The 16,263-nt window shown below is 39.3% G+C and overlaps 1 protein-coding gene across 2 annotated transcripts; it reads left to right on the plus strand.

Annotated features, from left to right (window-relative positions):
• The first annotated feature begins 178 nt into the window (after window positions 1-178).
• Window positions 179-13,431, plus strand: LOC127791814 (ABC transporter F family member 1-like). 2 transcript variants are annotated; one of them, XM_052321916.1, is made up of 6 exons: window positions 179-340; window positions 442-653; window positions 10,783-10,856; window positions 10,940-11,150; window positions 11,239-11,473; window positions 11,964-13,431. In XM_052321916.1, exons 2-6 carry the CDS (start codon window positions 450-452, stop codon window positions 13,019-13,021), a joined length of 1,782 nt encoding a protein of 593 aa, XP_052177876.1. In that variant the 5' UTR covers window positions 179-340; window positions 442-449; the 3' UTR covers window positions 13,022-13,431. The 2 variants fall into 2 exon arrangements, with proteins under 2 accessions (XP_052177876.1, XP_052177886.1); XM_052321926.1 differs by lacking the exon at window positions 179-340 and adding an exon at window positions 10,520-10,667 and having other exon boundaries at window positions 505-653.
• Window positions 13,432-16,263: the final 2,832 nt, after the last annotated feature.

Below are 16,263 nucleotides of genomic sequence, written 5' to 3' on the forward strand. Positions count from 1 at the left end.
ATAATTTTGGGCTGAATCCATTTAGTTAACGGGCCTCAAGCTTCCCAGAGGCCCAAGTCTCTGCCCTTTATTTTCCTATTGGCTCTTGCCAAGAAGAGTTACCATTACGGTATTACCCAGCGAGAAGATTCACGACGCCACCCGGATTCCGGGTCAGAAACGCAAACCCTTCCGAAGTCGACACGTATCCACCCTCCATTGCATACGTACCTTATAAATATGTTCAAACATTTCCATCCCCACCAGAAACTCAGCTCTCTCTCTGTCTCTGCGCACTGATCACAAACGATTAAACCAAACCCTAGATCGCTAGTCGGATCTCGTTACTACATCTCTCAAGGTATCTGGCACGAACTCCTCTTCCCAATTAGCTTAGATATTTTTTTTTCTTTTTTGTTTGTTGGATTGAGAGTTGATTGTTGGAATGTTTTCGTTTTGTAGTTGAACAGATGGTGTCAGACGCCAGCAAGAAGAAGGCCGCCCAGAAGAAGGCGGCGGCGGCGGCGAAGAGAGGTGGGAAGGCTGCCACTGCTGTGGCATCATCGAAGGCGGCGGCGGCTAGTAACTTGGCCAGTGGTTTGCAGGCAATTCAGATATCGGATCGGACTTGTACAGGGGTGCTCTGTTCTCATCCTCTGTCCAGAGATATTCGGGTGAGTTATTCGAATTCCTGGTTGTCTTGGGTGATTGTCTAGGCTGGTATGCTTTGTGTTTTGTAAGTTACTGTTATGATCTTTGTGTTGTTGCTGGTTTTTGGGCTGTTGTGTCCCTTTTGTTCGGGATGTATATTTACACCTGCCTTTTGTTGAAACCTGAATTTATGAATTTAGATGGAACAAAGGAGATTTTAATTGTGTGATTGTCTCATCTCGAGATAAAAGACAATAAAAATATTTCCTTTCATTTAGTGTTTATTGGAAATAAAAGGTTTAGGACGCTACATGAGCGATCATTATTTTAAGTTGGGTGAATATATTGTTTTTCCTTCCTTTTTTGCCCTAGTCATGATGCACCTACATGAAATGTGTGTCTGTGTCCGTTAGTTGCAGCATTTAGTTGAATTTTATTCAATTAATTATAAAAGCGTTGCAAGAAGGTGACATTAAAACCTAAGCAAGGAGTTTATGATCCAAATTTTTTGACTTCTTTTGTTGCATCAAGATTGTTTTTGAAGCACTGTCAGACAATAAAAAGAAATTGCAATAAAGAGCAGGAAAGATCATTACTGTAAACATTCAAACGTATCCAGAGGCTGTAGACATATTCCTAGTACAAAACATGTGGCTACAGCACACTGGAACTATTATTGGATGAATGATTTCTAATTTGACAGCCGTTTCCAACATAATATATAAACGTGGGCCACTTGTTTTCTTTTCTTGTTGTTGTGTTCGTGCCTCGCAAAACAACCACAAAAACAGATTTTTAGGGCAAAGAAAATAGCAAAACAGTATGTAAAAAAGGACTTAACAGCAAACTGAAAAACCAAGAACATTAAAAACCTCCCTGTTGATGCTCGGCTATGGAGAAGAAGAAGATGGATTTGCAAGGCTCAGCTTTGATTGGTCCGACACCCACATAGGTACCCTAGAATCGGTTCCAAGCACAACCCAAGAACCGCACTCAATCGACACCCAAAACAGCCTCAAACACAAAACCCACACCCGAGAATCGCACACCCACACAAGGACGAAGAAACCCCACCAAGGAGAACCCTCTTCTCACTCTCGGCTCTCTCTCTCTCTCTCTACTCTCTCTTCTCTCGCATCTCTCTTTTTTCAGCACCTCCTATATCCCCAATTTAAAGATCCAGATAACTCCCAAGAACCAGGAAAGATCTCTCCAAGGATGAGGATAACCATCAGATTATCCGAAACGATTGAGATAAGATAAGGGAAGGAAAAACAAACCTGCGTAGGAATCGGTTGGGAGAACAGAACTGAAGAAGCTAGGTCAAACAAGGACTTATATATGTGGGCTTTGTGATAAAGTTTTGTGGGCTGAGAACAAATGGGCTTGGTCTTTGGTTTTGAGCAGCTGGGCCAAGCCCAGCTTTCCTCAAACCCAAAACAAGTGTGCTTGGGCCATCTTCTTGTTGGGCCATCTAATTGTGGGATTAGACCTCTCAATAAAACTATCAATCCTGGGCCGAAGCCTATGATAGACAACTTACCCGACCAAAACATCATCGCCTTGGACTTGTTGGGTATCACACCTCAACACTTATGTTTGGTTGTTTTCTTTCTTTCTATGTTATCCTTGCTCTTTTTCTTCCCTTTGCTTCCAACTCTCTTAGGTCTCCTTTTCTCTATATCATATGCATTGTGAAATCTCCTTCTCTCTTTTATTTTCCTTCCTATGGCATGCAGAGCAGAGTTAGTTTCTTCTGTTTGTATTTTCTTTTCCATCCTTTTCTGTATTTTCTGTATTATTACAAATTTTGAGAGCATGCTTTTGTTTTTCTCGGCTTTTGGGTGTTCTTTGGAATCAACTGCCCGCTGAAAAGTTTTCAACATCGCTATTTCCTTTTCTTTCTATATGCTACAATGCATAAAAAAAAAAAAAAAACCCATGGAAGAATCATGGAGAATTAGGCTTTTTCCAAGTCTCCCAAAGCACTTTGTTTTTCAAAGTTATTAGAGATTCAGAATAAAAAATCATTTGATTTGTTTCAGAATCTGAGTAGGTGTCACAACCCCACTCTTGAGGAAGGAATTGATCCTTTCTCCGGTAAGAATTCCGTGAAGGGGTTAATGGGTGAGTAAGAGTGAAGAATAGAGAGTAGAGAGTAGAGAGGAGAGGTTTAGAGAGAGAGAGAAATAGGAAGGAAACAGATTCTGATAATTCTCATTCATGATTTCCTCACGATGGAGGGGTACACGTTTGGGGGTATATTCCCCTATCAGAGGTGGGCCCGCACCTGGTACAACTTCTAACAAACTATATTCATTTTTGTCTTCTTCCTACCTAGCCGATCACCACCTTAATTTAGCTAACGCCTAAACATCCAAAATGGCAGCGTTTTACCCTACCAGCTACTACCGAACAATAATGCTGAAATTTAAAAATGCAACGGAATTAAATGCGGGAATGACCCATTCATTTCGTGACAACTCCCCCTCCATTAGCCATTTCTAGTCCTTGAGAAATGCTAAGGAGGCTGGCCGTTTATGGGAACTGATTGAGGAATTCCGGAAGGTATTCCCACGTACTGTCTTCTGAAGTGTGCCCTCGCCATTTGACCAATACCTGGATGAGTGGCGCCCCGTGCTTCTATATCACCCGCTTATCGACAACAGCCTCTGGTTCGGTCCTTGCGCTGACCTCCTTGGGAAGGGCTGGTAGCACTGAACTCGTTGGTTGAGCTCCCACCGACTTTTTTAAGAGTGAAACATGGAAAACAGGGTGAATTTGTGACCCTGGGGGAAGCTTCAATCGATAGGCTACCTTCCCGATTCTAGCCTCAATAGGGAACAATCCATAATACTTGGGGCTAAGTTTAGTGACCTTCCCTTGAGAAATTGACTTTAGGTGGTTACACCTCAGTCGAAGATACACCTGATCCCCTATTTCGAACTCCCTCTCGCTTCTCCTTCGGTCCGCGTTTTGCTTCATGCGGTTTTAGGCAGAGGCTAGCTCTTGCTTCAACTGCTGTGTCATCTCCCTCTTTTGTTGCAAATACTCCTCCACTGAGGCCACATTAGAGCTTCCTCCCACTGCTGGCAGAAGGGGCGGTTTGTATCCGAATAAGGCCTCGAAAGGAGACATCTTGATCGACGAGTGGTGGCTGGTGTTATACCACCACTGCGCTAGTGACAACCACTTATGCCACTCCTTGGGCTGCAACAAACACACACACCTCAGGTATGTTTCAAGACCCTGGTTCACCCTCTCGGTCTGCCCGTCGGATTGGGGGTGATATGCGGTGGACAAATTTAGTTTTGTTTCGAGGGACTTCATTAACTCCTGCCACATCAAGTTGGTGAAAATCTTGTCCCTATCCAAGATTATAGTCTTAGGAGCCCCATGCAATTTGATCACCCTATCCAAGAAGACCTTAGCTACATCTTGAGCCGTGTAAGGATGGGTTAGCCTGATGAAATGGGCAAATTTAGTTAGCCGGTCAACTACGACCAGGATGTTGTCCCTCCCTTCCGATCGAGGGAGCCCTTCTACAAAGTCCATCGAGACACTAGTCCAGGCCTGGTCTGGGATGGGTAGGGGCTGTAGTAACCCCAGGTAGGCCACTGTCTCCGACTTACACCTCCTACACGTGTCGCATCTTCGGACCAGCTCCTTAATCTCTGTTTTCATTTTTGGCCACTGGAACACTTGCTTAACCCGGAGGTAAGTATTCTATTCTCCTGAATGCCTTCCCAGCGGAGACTCGTGTAGTGCTTGAAAGATCCTTTCCTTGATCCTCGGGTTTTGTCCAATCACAATCCTCCCGCGAAACCTCAGTAACCCTTGGTTCAGGGTGTAGCCCTCTACCTCCTGGGCTCCCATCGTCAGTTTTTCAACCATTGACTTAACTCTGTTGTCGCCTTCGTAGCTGTCAATCACTTCTTGATACCATTTAGGCACCAGGGTGGTTATGGCTGCTAAGTCTCCCTCCTCATGATACCATTTAGGCACCAGGGTGGTTATGGCTGCTAAGTCTCCCTCCTCATGACGTCTGGACAGTGCATCAACTGCCCTGTTTTCTTTTCCCTTCCGATATTGAATTCTGTAATCAAGACCCATTAGTTTGGTCATTCCCTTCTTCTGTAGTTGCGTTTGGAGCTTTTGTTGCAGTAGGAATTTTAAGCTCTCGTGGTCCGTTTTTATGATGAACTTGTTGCCCTCCAAGTAGTGCCTCTAACGGTCTACTGCCATGAGTACAGCCAGAAGTTCCTTTTCATAGATGCTGAGTCCTAAGTGTTTTGGACTCAACACCTGGCTCAGGAAGGCTAGGGGCCTTCCCTCTTGAGCCAGCACTGCCCCTACCCCGGTTCCACTCGCATCTGTTTCTAGAGTGAAGGGCTTGTCGAAATCTGGGAGGCCCAACACCGGTACTCTGCTCATAGCCCCCTTCAGGTTCTCGAATGCTTCCTCTGCCTCCTGCACCCAATTGAATCCGCCCTTCTTCAGTAAGTTGGTCAATGGCTTGCTGATAATTCCGTAGTTTTGCACAAACCTTCGATAATACCCAGTCAGTCCTAAGAATCCCCTCAAGGCCTTTAAGGATGTGGGCCTCGGCCAAGACAGCATTGCTTCCACCTTCCTGGGATCGGTACTAACCTCGCCATCTGATATGAGGTGACCGAGATATTTCACCTGCCTTTGGGCAAAAGCACATTTGGATTCCTTAATAAAAAGTTGGTGGGTTCTCAGGATTTCAAGGATAATTTTGAGGTGGGCTAGGTGTTGGTCGAATGTGGGGCTGTAAACAAGTATGTCATCAAAGAAAACCAATATAAACTTGCAGAGATAGGGTTTAAAAATTCTATTCATCAGGGATTGGAAGGTCGTCGGGGCATTTGTGAGCCCGAAGGGCATCACTAGGAACTCAAAGTGGCCATGGTGGGTTTTGAAGGTTGTTTTTGGTATATCTTCAATCTTCATCCTGATTTGATGGTATTTTGCCCTTAGATCCAGCTTAGAAAAGAATTTGGCATGTTTAAGTTCGTCTAGTAGGTCCTCCACTAAGGGTATGGGAAATTTATCTTTAATAGTCATGGCATTTAGTTGCTGGTAATCGACACAAAATCTCCATGTTCCATCATTCTTTTTAACTAAGAGGACGAGAGAAGCGAATGGGCTTTGGCTGGGTCTAATGAGGGATTGTTCAAGCATGGTTCTCACCATTTTTTCAATTTCGTTCTTTTGGTTGGGAGGGTATCGGTATGCTCTAATATTGATGGGTTCGGCACCGGGTTTGAGATTAATGTTATGGTCAAACATTCGGGTAGGGGGTAAAGTTTTTGGTTCCCTAAGGAGATCCTTGTAATCCACCAACAGTTTATTAAGGGCATCCGAGTGGCATACCTGGTTTTGCATTCCTTGGGGTGTGCTTACTGTCAACCCCATCTCCCCTTGTGTCACGGCTTCTATGTGATCCCCTTCGGCTGCTACCGTTGAGAAGAGGTGAGCTATCTGACTCCACTTGCTCTTCAACACTCTTTGTAGCCTCCTTCCTGATATCATTTTACAAGCCCCCATCTCGCTCTTCCCGGTCAGTGTCATCCTCCTACCATCTTTTTCAAATGACACCTCCATCCTATTGAAATTGAAGCTGATGGGGCTCACCCCCTTCATCTAGTCCACTCTTAAGACCACATGGCACCCTCCCAGTTGGAGCAACCTCAAGTCTGTCTCAAACTTCTCCCCCTGCATCTCCCAGCAGAAGCCCTTGCAGGTGAAATTACTCAACACCCTCTGGCCGTTGGCAACTATCACGCTCAGGGGAGTGGTTCCCGTGAGCGGGCATTTCAACTTCTCAGCCGTGCTTTCATCAAGGAAGCTATGAGTGCTTCCGCTATCAATTAAAATCATAAGATTGCAGTCTTTAACTTGGCCTCCCACCTTGATGATCTTGTTGTCGGCCACCCCCTTTAAGGCATGTAGGGAGATCTCTCCATTGTCCTCTTCATCACCCCTTCTTCTTTGACTTCGTCCTGCTCCCCTTCTTCCTCTCCTTCCAACAGTAAGATCTGCCTTTTGCACTGATGGCCCGGGTGATATCTATCCTCGCACCTGAAGCACAAGCCAGCTATCCTTCTTTGTTCACGTAGCTGCTCCCCATAGGGAATGGAGCTCGTACTCGTAATTGGCTTTCCTCCAGTGTTTCCTCTGTTAGCGTCACGGGTGTACCCCTTTGTCCCCATACCAGTTGTTCCGGTGTTAGATCCTCTGGGCAGTTGTCTTTGCTTCTTGATCAAGGCCTCCACCATCATTTCTTGTAAGCGAGCACTTTCTGAAGCTTGTTCAACTGTCTGCGGCTTCATCATCTTAACCATTGGTCTGAGTTCCTCCCTCAGTCCACTCATGAAGCTTGACACGAAATAAGCTTCTGAGAGGTGATGGTTATGACTAACCATATATGATCTAAGCTCCTTGAACTTCTTGAGATAGGATCCCGCGCTCCTAGTCTGTCGCAGCTTACTGAATTCTTCAATGGTGTCCGCCACACTTCTCTCCCCAAAGCGTTCACATAACTTCTCAAAGAATTCCTCCCAAGTGTATTCTTTCCTTACACTCAAACACCCCTGGAACCATGCGTCTACCACCTCATTGAAGTATGCAGTGGCTAGGCTCACCCTCTGTATTATGGGTACATTATACCATTCGAACAATCTCTCGCACTTCCTCAGCCACCACCGAGGATGTATCCCCTCGAATACCGGAATCTCCATCCGAGGCATAGGGAATCCTGGAGGGTGATGGTTCTACTCTCCTCCTCCTATTATTTCTAACTCTTCCCGACCTCTTTCTTCCAGGTTAATCATAACCCTTTGCAAGAGAGGTTCATTCTCCCCTCTATGTGGAAAGTCTGGAGCTAACCTGACCCAGTTTTGCTGGGTAAACATCACCATGAATTGCTGGATTTGAGCTCCCAGCTCTTCACGTACCCGTGCGATCGACCCTTCTAATCTCCTTTCAAGCCCTTCCATAGAGTCTTCCATCCTTCAGTCCATGGCGATCACTGCCTCATGGTTTCTGTTAGCTTCCAACTCCGTCCTATCCATTCTATTCTGGATTTCGATCACTGTCGCTCCCAGCTGTTGGAGCCGCGTCTCCATGTCCTTCATGCGAGTTCCTTCCGCCATTGTTCTAAGTCACCGAGCTCTGGCCGAGAATCTTTGCTCTGATACCAAGTTGTCACAACCCCATTCTTGAGGAAGGAATTAATCCTTTCTCTGGTAAGAATTCCATGAAGGGGTTATTGGGTGAGTAAGAGTGGAGAATAGAGAGTAGAGAGTAGAGAGGAGAGGTTTAGAGAGAGTGAGAGAGAAATAGGAAGGAAACAGATTCTGATAATTCTCATTCATGATTTCCTCACGATGGAGGGGTACAGAAATATAGGCCGTTTGGGGGGATATTCCCCTGTCAGAGGTGGGCCCGCACCTGATACAACTTCTAACAAACTATATTCCTTTTTGTCTTCTTCCTACCCAACCGATCACCACCTTAATTTAGCTAACGCCTAAACATCCAAAATGGCAGCGTTTTACCCTACCAGCTACTATCGAACAATAATGCTGGAATTTAAAAATGCAACGGAATTAAATGCGGGAATGACCCATTCATTTCGTGACAGTGGGTAAAGCCAACTTGTACGCACAAGTATCATGTTCCTATTCTCATTGTTTGTTTTCTTTTAGAACTGATAGGATGATCAAGTATATGTTCTCATTAATTTGATTCTTCAAGAAAACATGTTTTGTAGAATAGTATACTGAAAACTAGAAGTGCTTTTGTTAATTGATAGCTCCACAAGCATGCCCCTTGTAACAAGGAAATGCACTATTTTTTGTTATAGCTTGTTGTACTAATCAGGATCCCACCTAGGTTGGACCCTGGATGAATGTCTAGAGACTGGAATAATGTTAATACTTTTGAACTTTAATAAAAAGGATTTCATGCTATGCAAAAATGCTGCCTTTTTTTGTTCCCCATTTGCATCAATAAGGACAAGATCATGGATAAAGATGATTATTGGCTCATCCATGTTGCCAACCCCACTTAGTGGAATTAGGGCTTCTTGTTGTTGTTTGTGCTTGATAAGTACTAGAATTTTATTAGGTGGGGAGACCTACTATCAGGAAGTTCCTTCAATCAATTGGTCCAGTAAATGTTCAGACCATCATTAAGAAGAACCATAAGGCAGCACTTATTTGGCCAAAGTATGAGATGCCATGTTACATTTCCTGGAATATAACAAATTTAAGCTTTTTGTGGCAATCTTTGATTGATAACTCCATCGAGCTGCTGCAAGAAATTTCTTGATCAATTGTTTGAACTATGGACTGGGCATCACATTTAATAATTGCTCATTTATTCTCATAAGTTGAGAAGTGGTGGTTGCCAAACCTGAAGGCTAAAGGCTTCAGTCACATTTGATTGCAAAAGCAGTGACAGTATGGTTCTGCCCATATTATTCATCCTTCTTTCAAATCAGCTTCAAAGACTCCACCAGCATTGGCTTTGAACACTTCAATTCCAGGAGACTTCCATCTATGCTCTGCTGAAGTATCTACCAATAATAGATTGTGAATATTCTTCCCATCTTTACTCTCTGAAGACTCGCTATGCACAGCAGTGGCTTCAGATGCAATGATATTCCTTCTCCTTTAGGTTTCAGTTGCTATATGGTAGGAAACCTTTCTGCAGAGACTCTCAGGTCTGGGTTGAGAAGGGGAATAAAATTAAATAGTTTAAGCTACTATATGATGCTGCAGGAAAACATGAGTGGTTCTCCTATCCATTTCCCACACTTGAGATAGATAATTGACTGGAACATTACTTCTTTTGTAATATCAGCAACAGGATCATCAACGCTCTTTCACAGGAAAATTCTTTCTTCTCCCCCTTTTAGAAGGCAACAATGTATAAGAAATTAGTGACTTCAGCAGTAAACCCTATACAAATATCCATTCTTTTACCACCCTTTCAACCATTAAGAACTTATATCTGTAATCTCTCTTTTCAAGGAGCTCTCCTAACAGCACGAGGATGCCAGTCTGCTTATGATGTCAAGATGTCATTAAATTTTTTCTTAATGAAAGATGTGAATGAAAACTAAATTACAGGGATAGCTAGAGATTTCGATTATGTGTTTTCAGATTAATTGCTTCTTTTGAAAATTTGAAGGACTTTTTAATTTAATGGTTTACATCTTTTTTGTGAGTATATGCTTGCTATTATTTTGAGAGTTTCATGTCCAATGGTTAGTCCATTGATTGTAGGAATTTGTCACAAAGCTAAGAAAATAATCCAAATTGTGGATATGATAATTATGCTCTGACATTGGTGCATTATCTTGGTCTTGTTGTAAGTTCATCAAAATGTTACTTTTCTGCAACTGTGCTTATATTTATATCTTTGGCTGACTTTTAGAACTCTTGGATTTTGTTTGAATTCAATTGCTGTAAAGATATAGATAAATATTGTAAACACCGTGGAATTTGTTTTTATCTCATCGAAATACAAATGTAATAAACTCATGAATTGCAATCTTCTTCAAATTACTACATGGCTGCAAAACCTATAATGGATTCCCTTTTTTTGTTGAAAGAATGATATCTTGGCCGGATTTCATTTTTCATTTGGGGTCCATTAGGGCACTTGAACCTGAAGTCACTCTCTGGCATGATGGGAACCAAAATTTTCCATTGTCTTCTAGGTCTCAGCTGGAGCTGGATGGAGTCTTAGAATCTAATTTTCATTTGTATTCATATTCACAGCACATAAGGTTATCTGCATGATGTATAGACTTTCTCATCTAGTGAGTCTTACTTTTAGCTTATTGTTGCTATAGCTTGGTGCATCTAGCTGAGGGCCTAGGCAAGCAGATGGCTCTGTCACCAGATTGTTCTGCCAACTGTGTTGCCAGGGTTAATTTCTTGAACCCACTTGTGTGAATGTGGTCCCCAATGTTCAACCTTGTTGGACCTCTTGTGGAGGAGGTAATAACGTGCATTAAGAATCCTTTACACAGAAATTCTTTTATTAATAATCTCATGTTATTTAAGCTGCATATTATTGATCTATATTAAACACTAAATGGTGTGGCAATTGCAGATAGAGTCTCTATCGCTAACTTTCCATGGACACGACCTTATAGTTGATTCTGAACTGGAACTCAATTATGGCAGGTTTGTGACATTTCCCAGGCTTGATATATTATAAGATCGCTATTTGTTTTATGCATCTCAATTAGTTGCATTTGTCTTCACAGACGTTATGGTTTGCTTGGATTGAATGGCTGTGGGAAATCTACGCTCCTTGCTGCAATAGGATGCCGAGAGCTTCCCATTCCCGAACACATGGATATTTTTCACCTTACCAGAGAAATTGAAGCTTCTGACATGTCTGCACTTCAGGCTGTCATAAATTGTGATGAGGAGAGGGTGAAGTTGGAGAAAGAAGCTGAAGCTTTGATTGGGCAGGTTTGCGCTAGTAATTCAATGACCTTGTGTTTAGAGCTTGGCATTCTCAGGAACTCATCCCAAACCTTGTATTGTTGTATGGCTTTAGGAGGATGGTGGTGGAGAAACTCTTAACCGCATTTATGAACGTTTGGAAGCTATTGACGCCTCAACTGCAGAGAAACGTGCTGCAGAGATCTTGTATGGTCTTGGTTTCAGCAAGAAGATGCAAGAGAAGAGAACGCGTGATTTCTCTGGTGGCTGGAGAATGAGAATTGCTTTAGCACGAGCTCTATTTATGAATCCAACTATCTTGTTGCTCGATGAACCCACCAATCACCTTGGTAAGTTCTCTTAACACTACTTTGCTCAAGGAGGTGAAGATTTTTGCTCTTTTTTTTTTTTTCGTTGCTGTTCTTTATTTGGCTGCTCTTGATGCTTCGGAGTTGGTCTATGGAAGAGTTCTTTCTCTCTGGCAGGGAGGTCAATATCCTCTCTCTGCAGGAACATTGATCAAAAGAAATACTGGTTGATGCAATGTTATGAAGTTGTGTTGGAATCTTGTTCACTATTTGAGAAGCAATCGCAGATTTTCAAATGGCCTCGGTGCTGAAAATTCTGCCTACCTTGTTTCTAGACCTGCCAAGAAAAATGTGGTTTAGATTTTGATTAGCTGTCTTAAAAAGTAATCATCTATATATGATGATCTGTTTAAGTTTTAGATGGTCCTCCCCTTCACAGGACACCTCAGTCCAGAAAGAAAAAAGAAGATGAAAAATGGTTGCTAGTATTTGGAGTTAACTTATGTTGACAATTCTTAATTTTCTATGACAGATCTTGAAGCTTGTGTATGGTTGGAGGAAACTCTGAAGAAATTTGACCGCATTTTGGTTGTGGTTTCTCACTCTCAGGACTTCTTGAATGGTGTTTGCACTAACATCATCCACATGCAGAATAAGAAATTGAAGCCTTACACAGGAAACTATGATCAGTATGTTCAAACTCGCTCTGAGCTGGAAGAAAACAAAATGAAACAATACAAGTGGGAGCAGGAACAGATTGCTTCAATGAAGGAATATATTGCCCGATTTGGACATGGATCAGCAAAATTAGCCCGTCAGGCCCAGAGCAAAGAGAAAACACTAGCAAAAATGGAACGAGGTGGGCTGACAGAGAAGGTGGTGAGAGACAGGGTTCTGGTTTTTCGATTTCCTGATGTAGGAAATCTTCCCCCGCCTGTATTACAGTTTGTGGAAGTCACATTTGGTTACACACCTGAAAACCTGATCTACAAGAATCTCGACTTTGGGGTAGATTTGGACTCAAGAGTAGCTCTTGTGGGACCAAATGGTGCTGGGAAGAGTACATTGCTGAAGCTGATGACAGGTGAGTTGATTCCCCTTGATGGCATGGTCCGGCGGCACAACCATCTAAGGATTGCTCAGTTCCATCAACATTTGACGGAGAAACTTGACCTGGAAATGTCTGCTCTGCAGTATATGATAAAAGAGTACCCAGGAAATGAGGAAGACCGCATGAGAGCAGCAATAGGGAGGTTTGGGCTCTCGGGCAAAGCCCAGGTGATGCCCATGAAAAATTTGTCTGATGGGCAGCGAAGCCGTGTGATTTTTGCATGGTTGGCATGGAGACAGCCCCATATGCTGTTGCTGGATGAACCCACGAATCACTTGGATATTGAAACCATCGACTCTCTGGCTGAGGCATTGAACGAATGGGACGGTGGTATGGTTCTTGTAAGCCATGACTTCAGGCTCATTAACCAGGTAGCTCATGAGATATGGGTTTGTCAAAATCAAACTGTGACCCGGTGGGAGGGTGATATTATGGGATTCAAGGAGCACTTGAGGAGCAAAGCCGGGCAATCTGATTGAAGCTGCTGTTTTTACCATGCTTCTTCATGCATTGTAGCTTATAGCTCTGTCCTATCTTTCGTGAGTTTCCACCAGTCTTCTTAGCTTTTTTATAATATATTATATATATTATATATATAGCCCTATGCACTGCACCAGACAGGACTGGTAATAGTAATACTTTAAAAGTGCTCTCCAGGTGCACTATGTTATGCCGGTCCCAAAGTAACTATTGGATTTGGAGTGGTTACTTGTTGAAGCTCCGCGGGTTTTCTATCATCTTGGAATTTCCCATCTATCGTTTTAATACACTAGTAGTATTCGTTTGTTCATGGTTGTGAACTTAAATTAATCATCATGAGAAGCCTGTACGAACCTTCTGTTGTCTGTAAAATATTAATTAATTAATCTAGAAATTTTAACTTGCTCGACTCGACTTGGTTCTTTTCCGTCGCTTCTGGGTTTTGGCTACCGATCTGATCTGTTTCTGGATCTGATGCCCTTTTCAATTATTCTTGGCTTTCGGCTGGTCTTAATGCAAGATAGCATGCATGTATTAGCTAGCTTCAAATCATGAACGTTTACATTTAGTGTTTGGTATTGGTGTTGGAGTACACTTGTTTCTTTGAATGTTTCATGATTATGTGTTTTATTAATTTTAAAAATAATTAGCACGAGTTGAGATCACTTTGCATTATATATTAAGAGTGGATTGCTTTTATTCTCTTACGTCGACTTTGGAGCTAGGATTTATGGAGAGAAGCAGAGGAGAAAATATATTTTTATTTGCATGTGAAGATAAAGCTTATTTAATTCATCTTACTCTTCCATGCAAATCCTAATTAAGTGATGTTATGAGCTTCATGATTGAGAAGTATTAAATATATGTTATTTTTAAAATTTAACTATTTTGAGTTCAGATTATATTTTATTTTTTGCTATTCAAATTATAAAATGTTTTAAACGTCTCCAATAATATTTTATTTTATACATTTTATTAATAGACATTTAAAAATTTTCATAACCTAACAAAAAAATAAGTGTAATATGAACTGAACTTAATTTTATTTTTATTTTTAAATAATATATTTTTATGACAATTTTTTTATTATTTAGTGTAAAATAAATGTATTTAATTTCAAAAAAAGAATAAATGCATTTATTATAATAAAATTAACTAATAAAAAAATATAAACTTAAAAATAAGCTACAATAAATATGAACTCTTAAAAATAATATGTTTTTAATAATTCTTAACGGGCAATAATTAGCATTACAAAAGAAAAACAATATTGCGATCGTAAATCTTTTCTTTGGTTTTGAGTCATGTGGTTTACTGATAATTCTATTATATAAATAATTTAAAAGTATAAAAATTTAAATGTTTTATTATTTTATTAATAGCTTTCTCATCTATCCATCTATACCACACATATGCATAAAATGTAGACATATTTCTACAACTGTAGACATAATTCGATCATAAATTTATTTTTATTTTATTTAATTTGAATCCTTAGATATATAGTTTTTATGTCACCTATAACATTAATTTTTTTTTATGAACTCACTTATAACATTATTACTAGTACTTATAAAAAGATATTAGCTAAAATCAACTCTTAAAATAAAATAATACATCCAATTTTTGTTTTCCAAAAGTAGCTTATTTGCATGAAATTAATATTCATAGAAAATATATATGATGAAGAACAAGAATGCCACTTAATTTATCCAAGAAAAGAAAACAGAGAAATTAATTTCATAGGTAGAGAATTAATTTGTCCCTTCATTAGCCCATGAAATATATCTTGTTTTTATTGGTATTATTATATATTTATTACTAGCTAGAAATTAGGGCTTACTTTCAATCAATAATTGATTGGAGTTGATGCTTAATTATTTTATTTGGTTTTCTTGTTTGTTAAGTATTCATTCATTTGGATAAAATATTGACCATACATACACCCTTAAGATGGTTTTCTTGGTTATATTACTAGCTTTCTAATTTGCAATTATATATTAATTAGAGATGGTACGTACGTAGATGGATAAGTGTTATTTTCTTATTTCCTCATATTTTTTTAGCTCTAATTTCTCATTATGCCTTCTTTTAAAGTTTTGCAAGTAAAACTAAAAAAATCTTATTTGAAAAAAACTACGTATTTTTTCTTAGTATATTCTGAAGACTAGATTGAGATATCGAACCAAAAAAGAAAAAGGTTCAATTTAACACTAACTAGAATATATTTTTATAAAATAAAATAAATATATAAATTTTTTTATTTAAAATGTATCACGTGAGATTTAATAAATTTAAAATGTATTAAGTGACATTAATTATCTTACAATTAAAAAAATTTATGTTACACAATAAGTTTATAATGAAAGTAAAATAAAATTTATGGTCAAATATTTAAATTAAAAATAAAATTATTCATATATTTTTGAAATAATAAATGTTATTTAAATATCTCAAATTATTAGTATATTTTATATAATATTTAAAAATAAGATAAAAAATAAAAAAATTTGACCTACTTAACCTACTCAGTTATGTTGATTCATTAGTCTAATTAATTATGCATGGTTCTTGTAAAAAATCGATCAATTTTTTTAACAAATAATTTTTTATTATAAACTAAATTAATTTTCTAACTAATTTTCAATTCAACCAGTTTGATTGACAAATCTAATTTGATTTTCAAAACACTATTTTTTTTCTACCTATGAATATATATATAGTGATATTTCATATTAACTTTAACATCTTTTTCTTAACTTCTTGTTTAGACAGGGCCGGTTGGAAAAAAGAAAAAGGCCTAAAACCTTTCCCTTTTTGGGAAAAGGGAGTGACTCTCCTCACATTGCATCCATGAGTGGCTATAAACATTATGAATATTTATTTATATTTAGGTTGTATTTATTAAAATAAGAAAAATAAAATTATATTAAGATAAATTTAAAATATTTTTTGAATTAAGATATAAAATAATCAAGGTAAAACTGAAAAGTATTCTAAAATTTCTTTCAAATTGTTTATTAACTTTTTTTGGAATATTTTGAAGGACATATGTATTATTTTTTTCTTATATGGAAGGTTTAGATAAATCTATGAGATAAATATATTTAAATAATTCGGATAAAAAGTCATGTGATTTCTTTTTAGTGGATTATCAAATAAATTTAACAAATATAATAATTTTTTTTTTTTCAAAATAATTTTCATATCTCATTTTCTTAGCCAATATCTTGATTAACAA

Source organism: Diospyros lotus, chromosome 1, assembly GCF_014633365.1.
Source record: "Diospyros lotus cultivar Yz01 chromosome 1, ASM1463336v1, whole genome shotgun sequence".
Classification (NCBI taxonomy): domain Eukaryota; kingdom Viridiplantae; phylum Streptophyta; class Magnoliopsida; order Ericales; family Ebenaceae; genus Diospyros; species Diospyros lotus.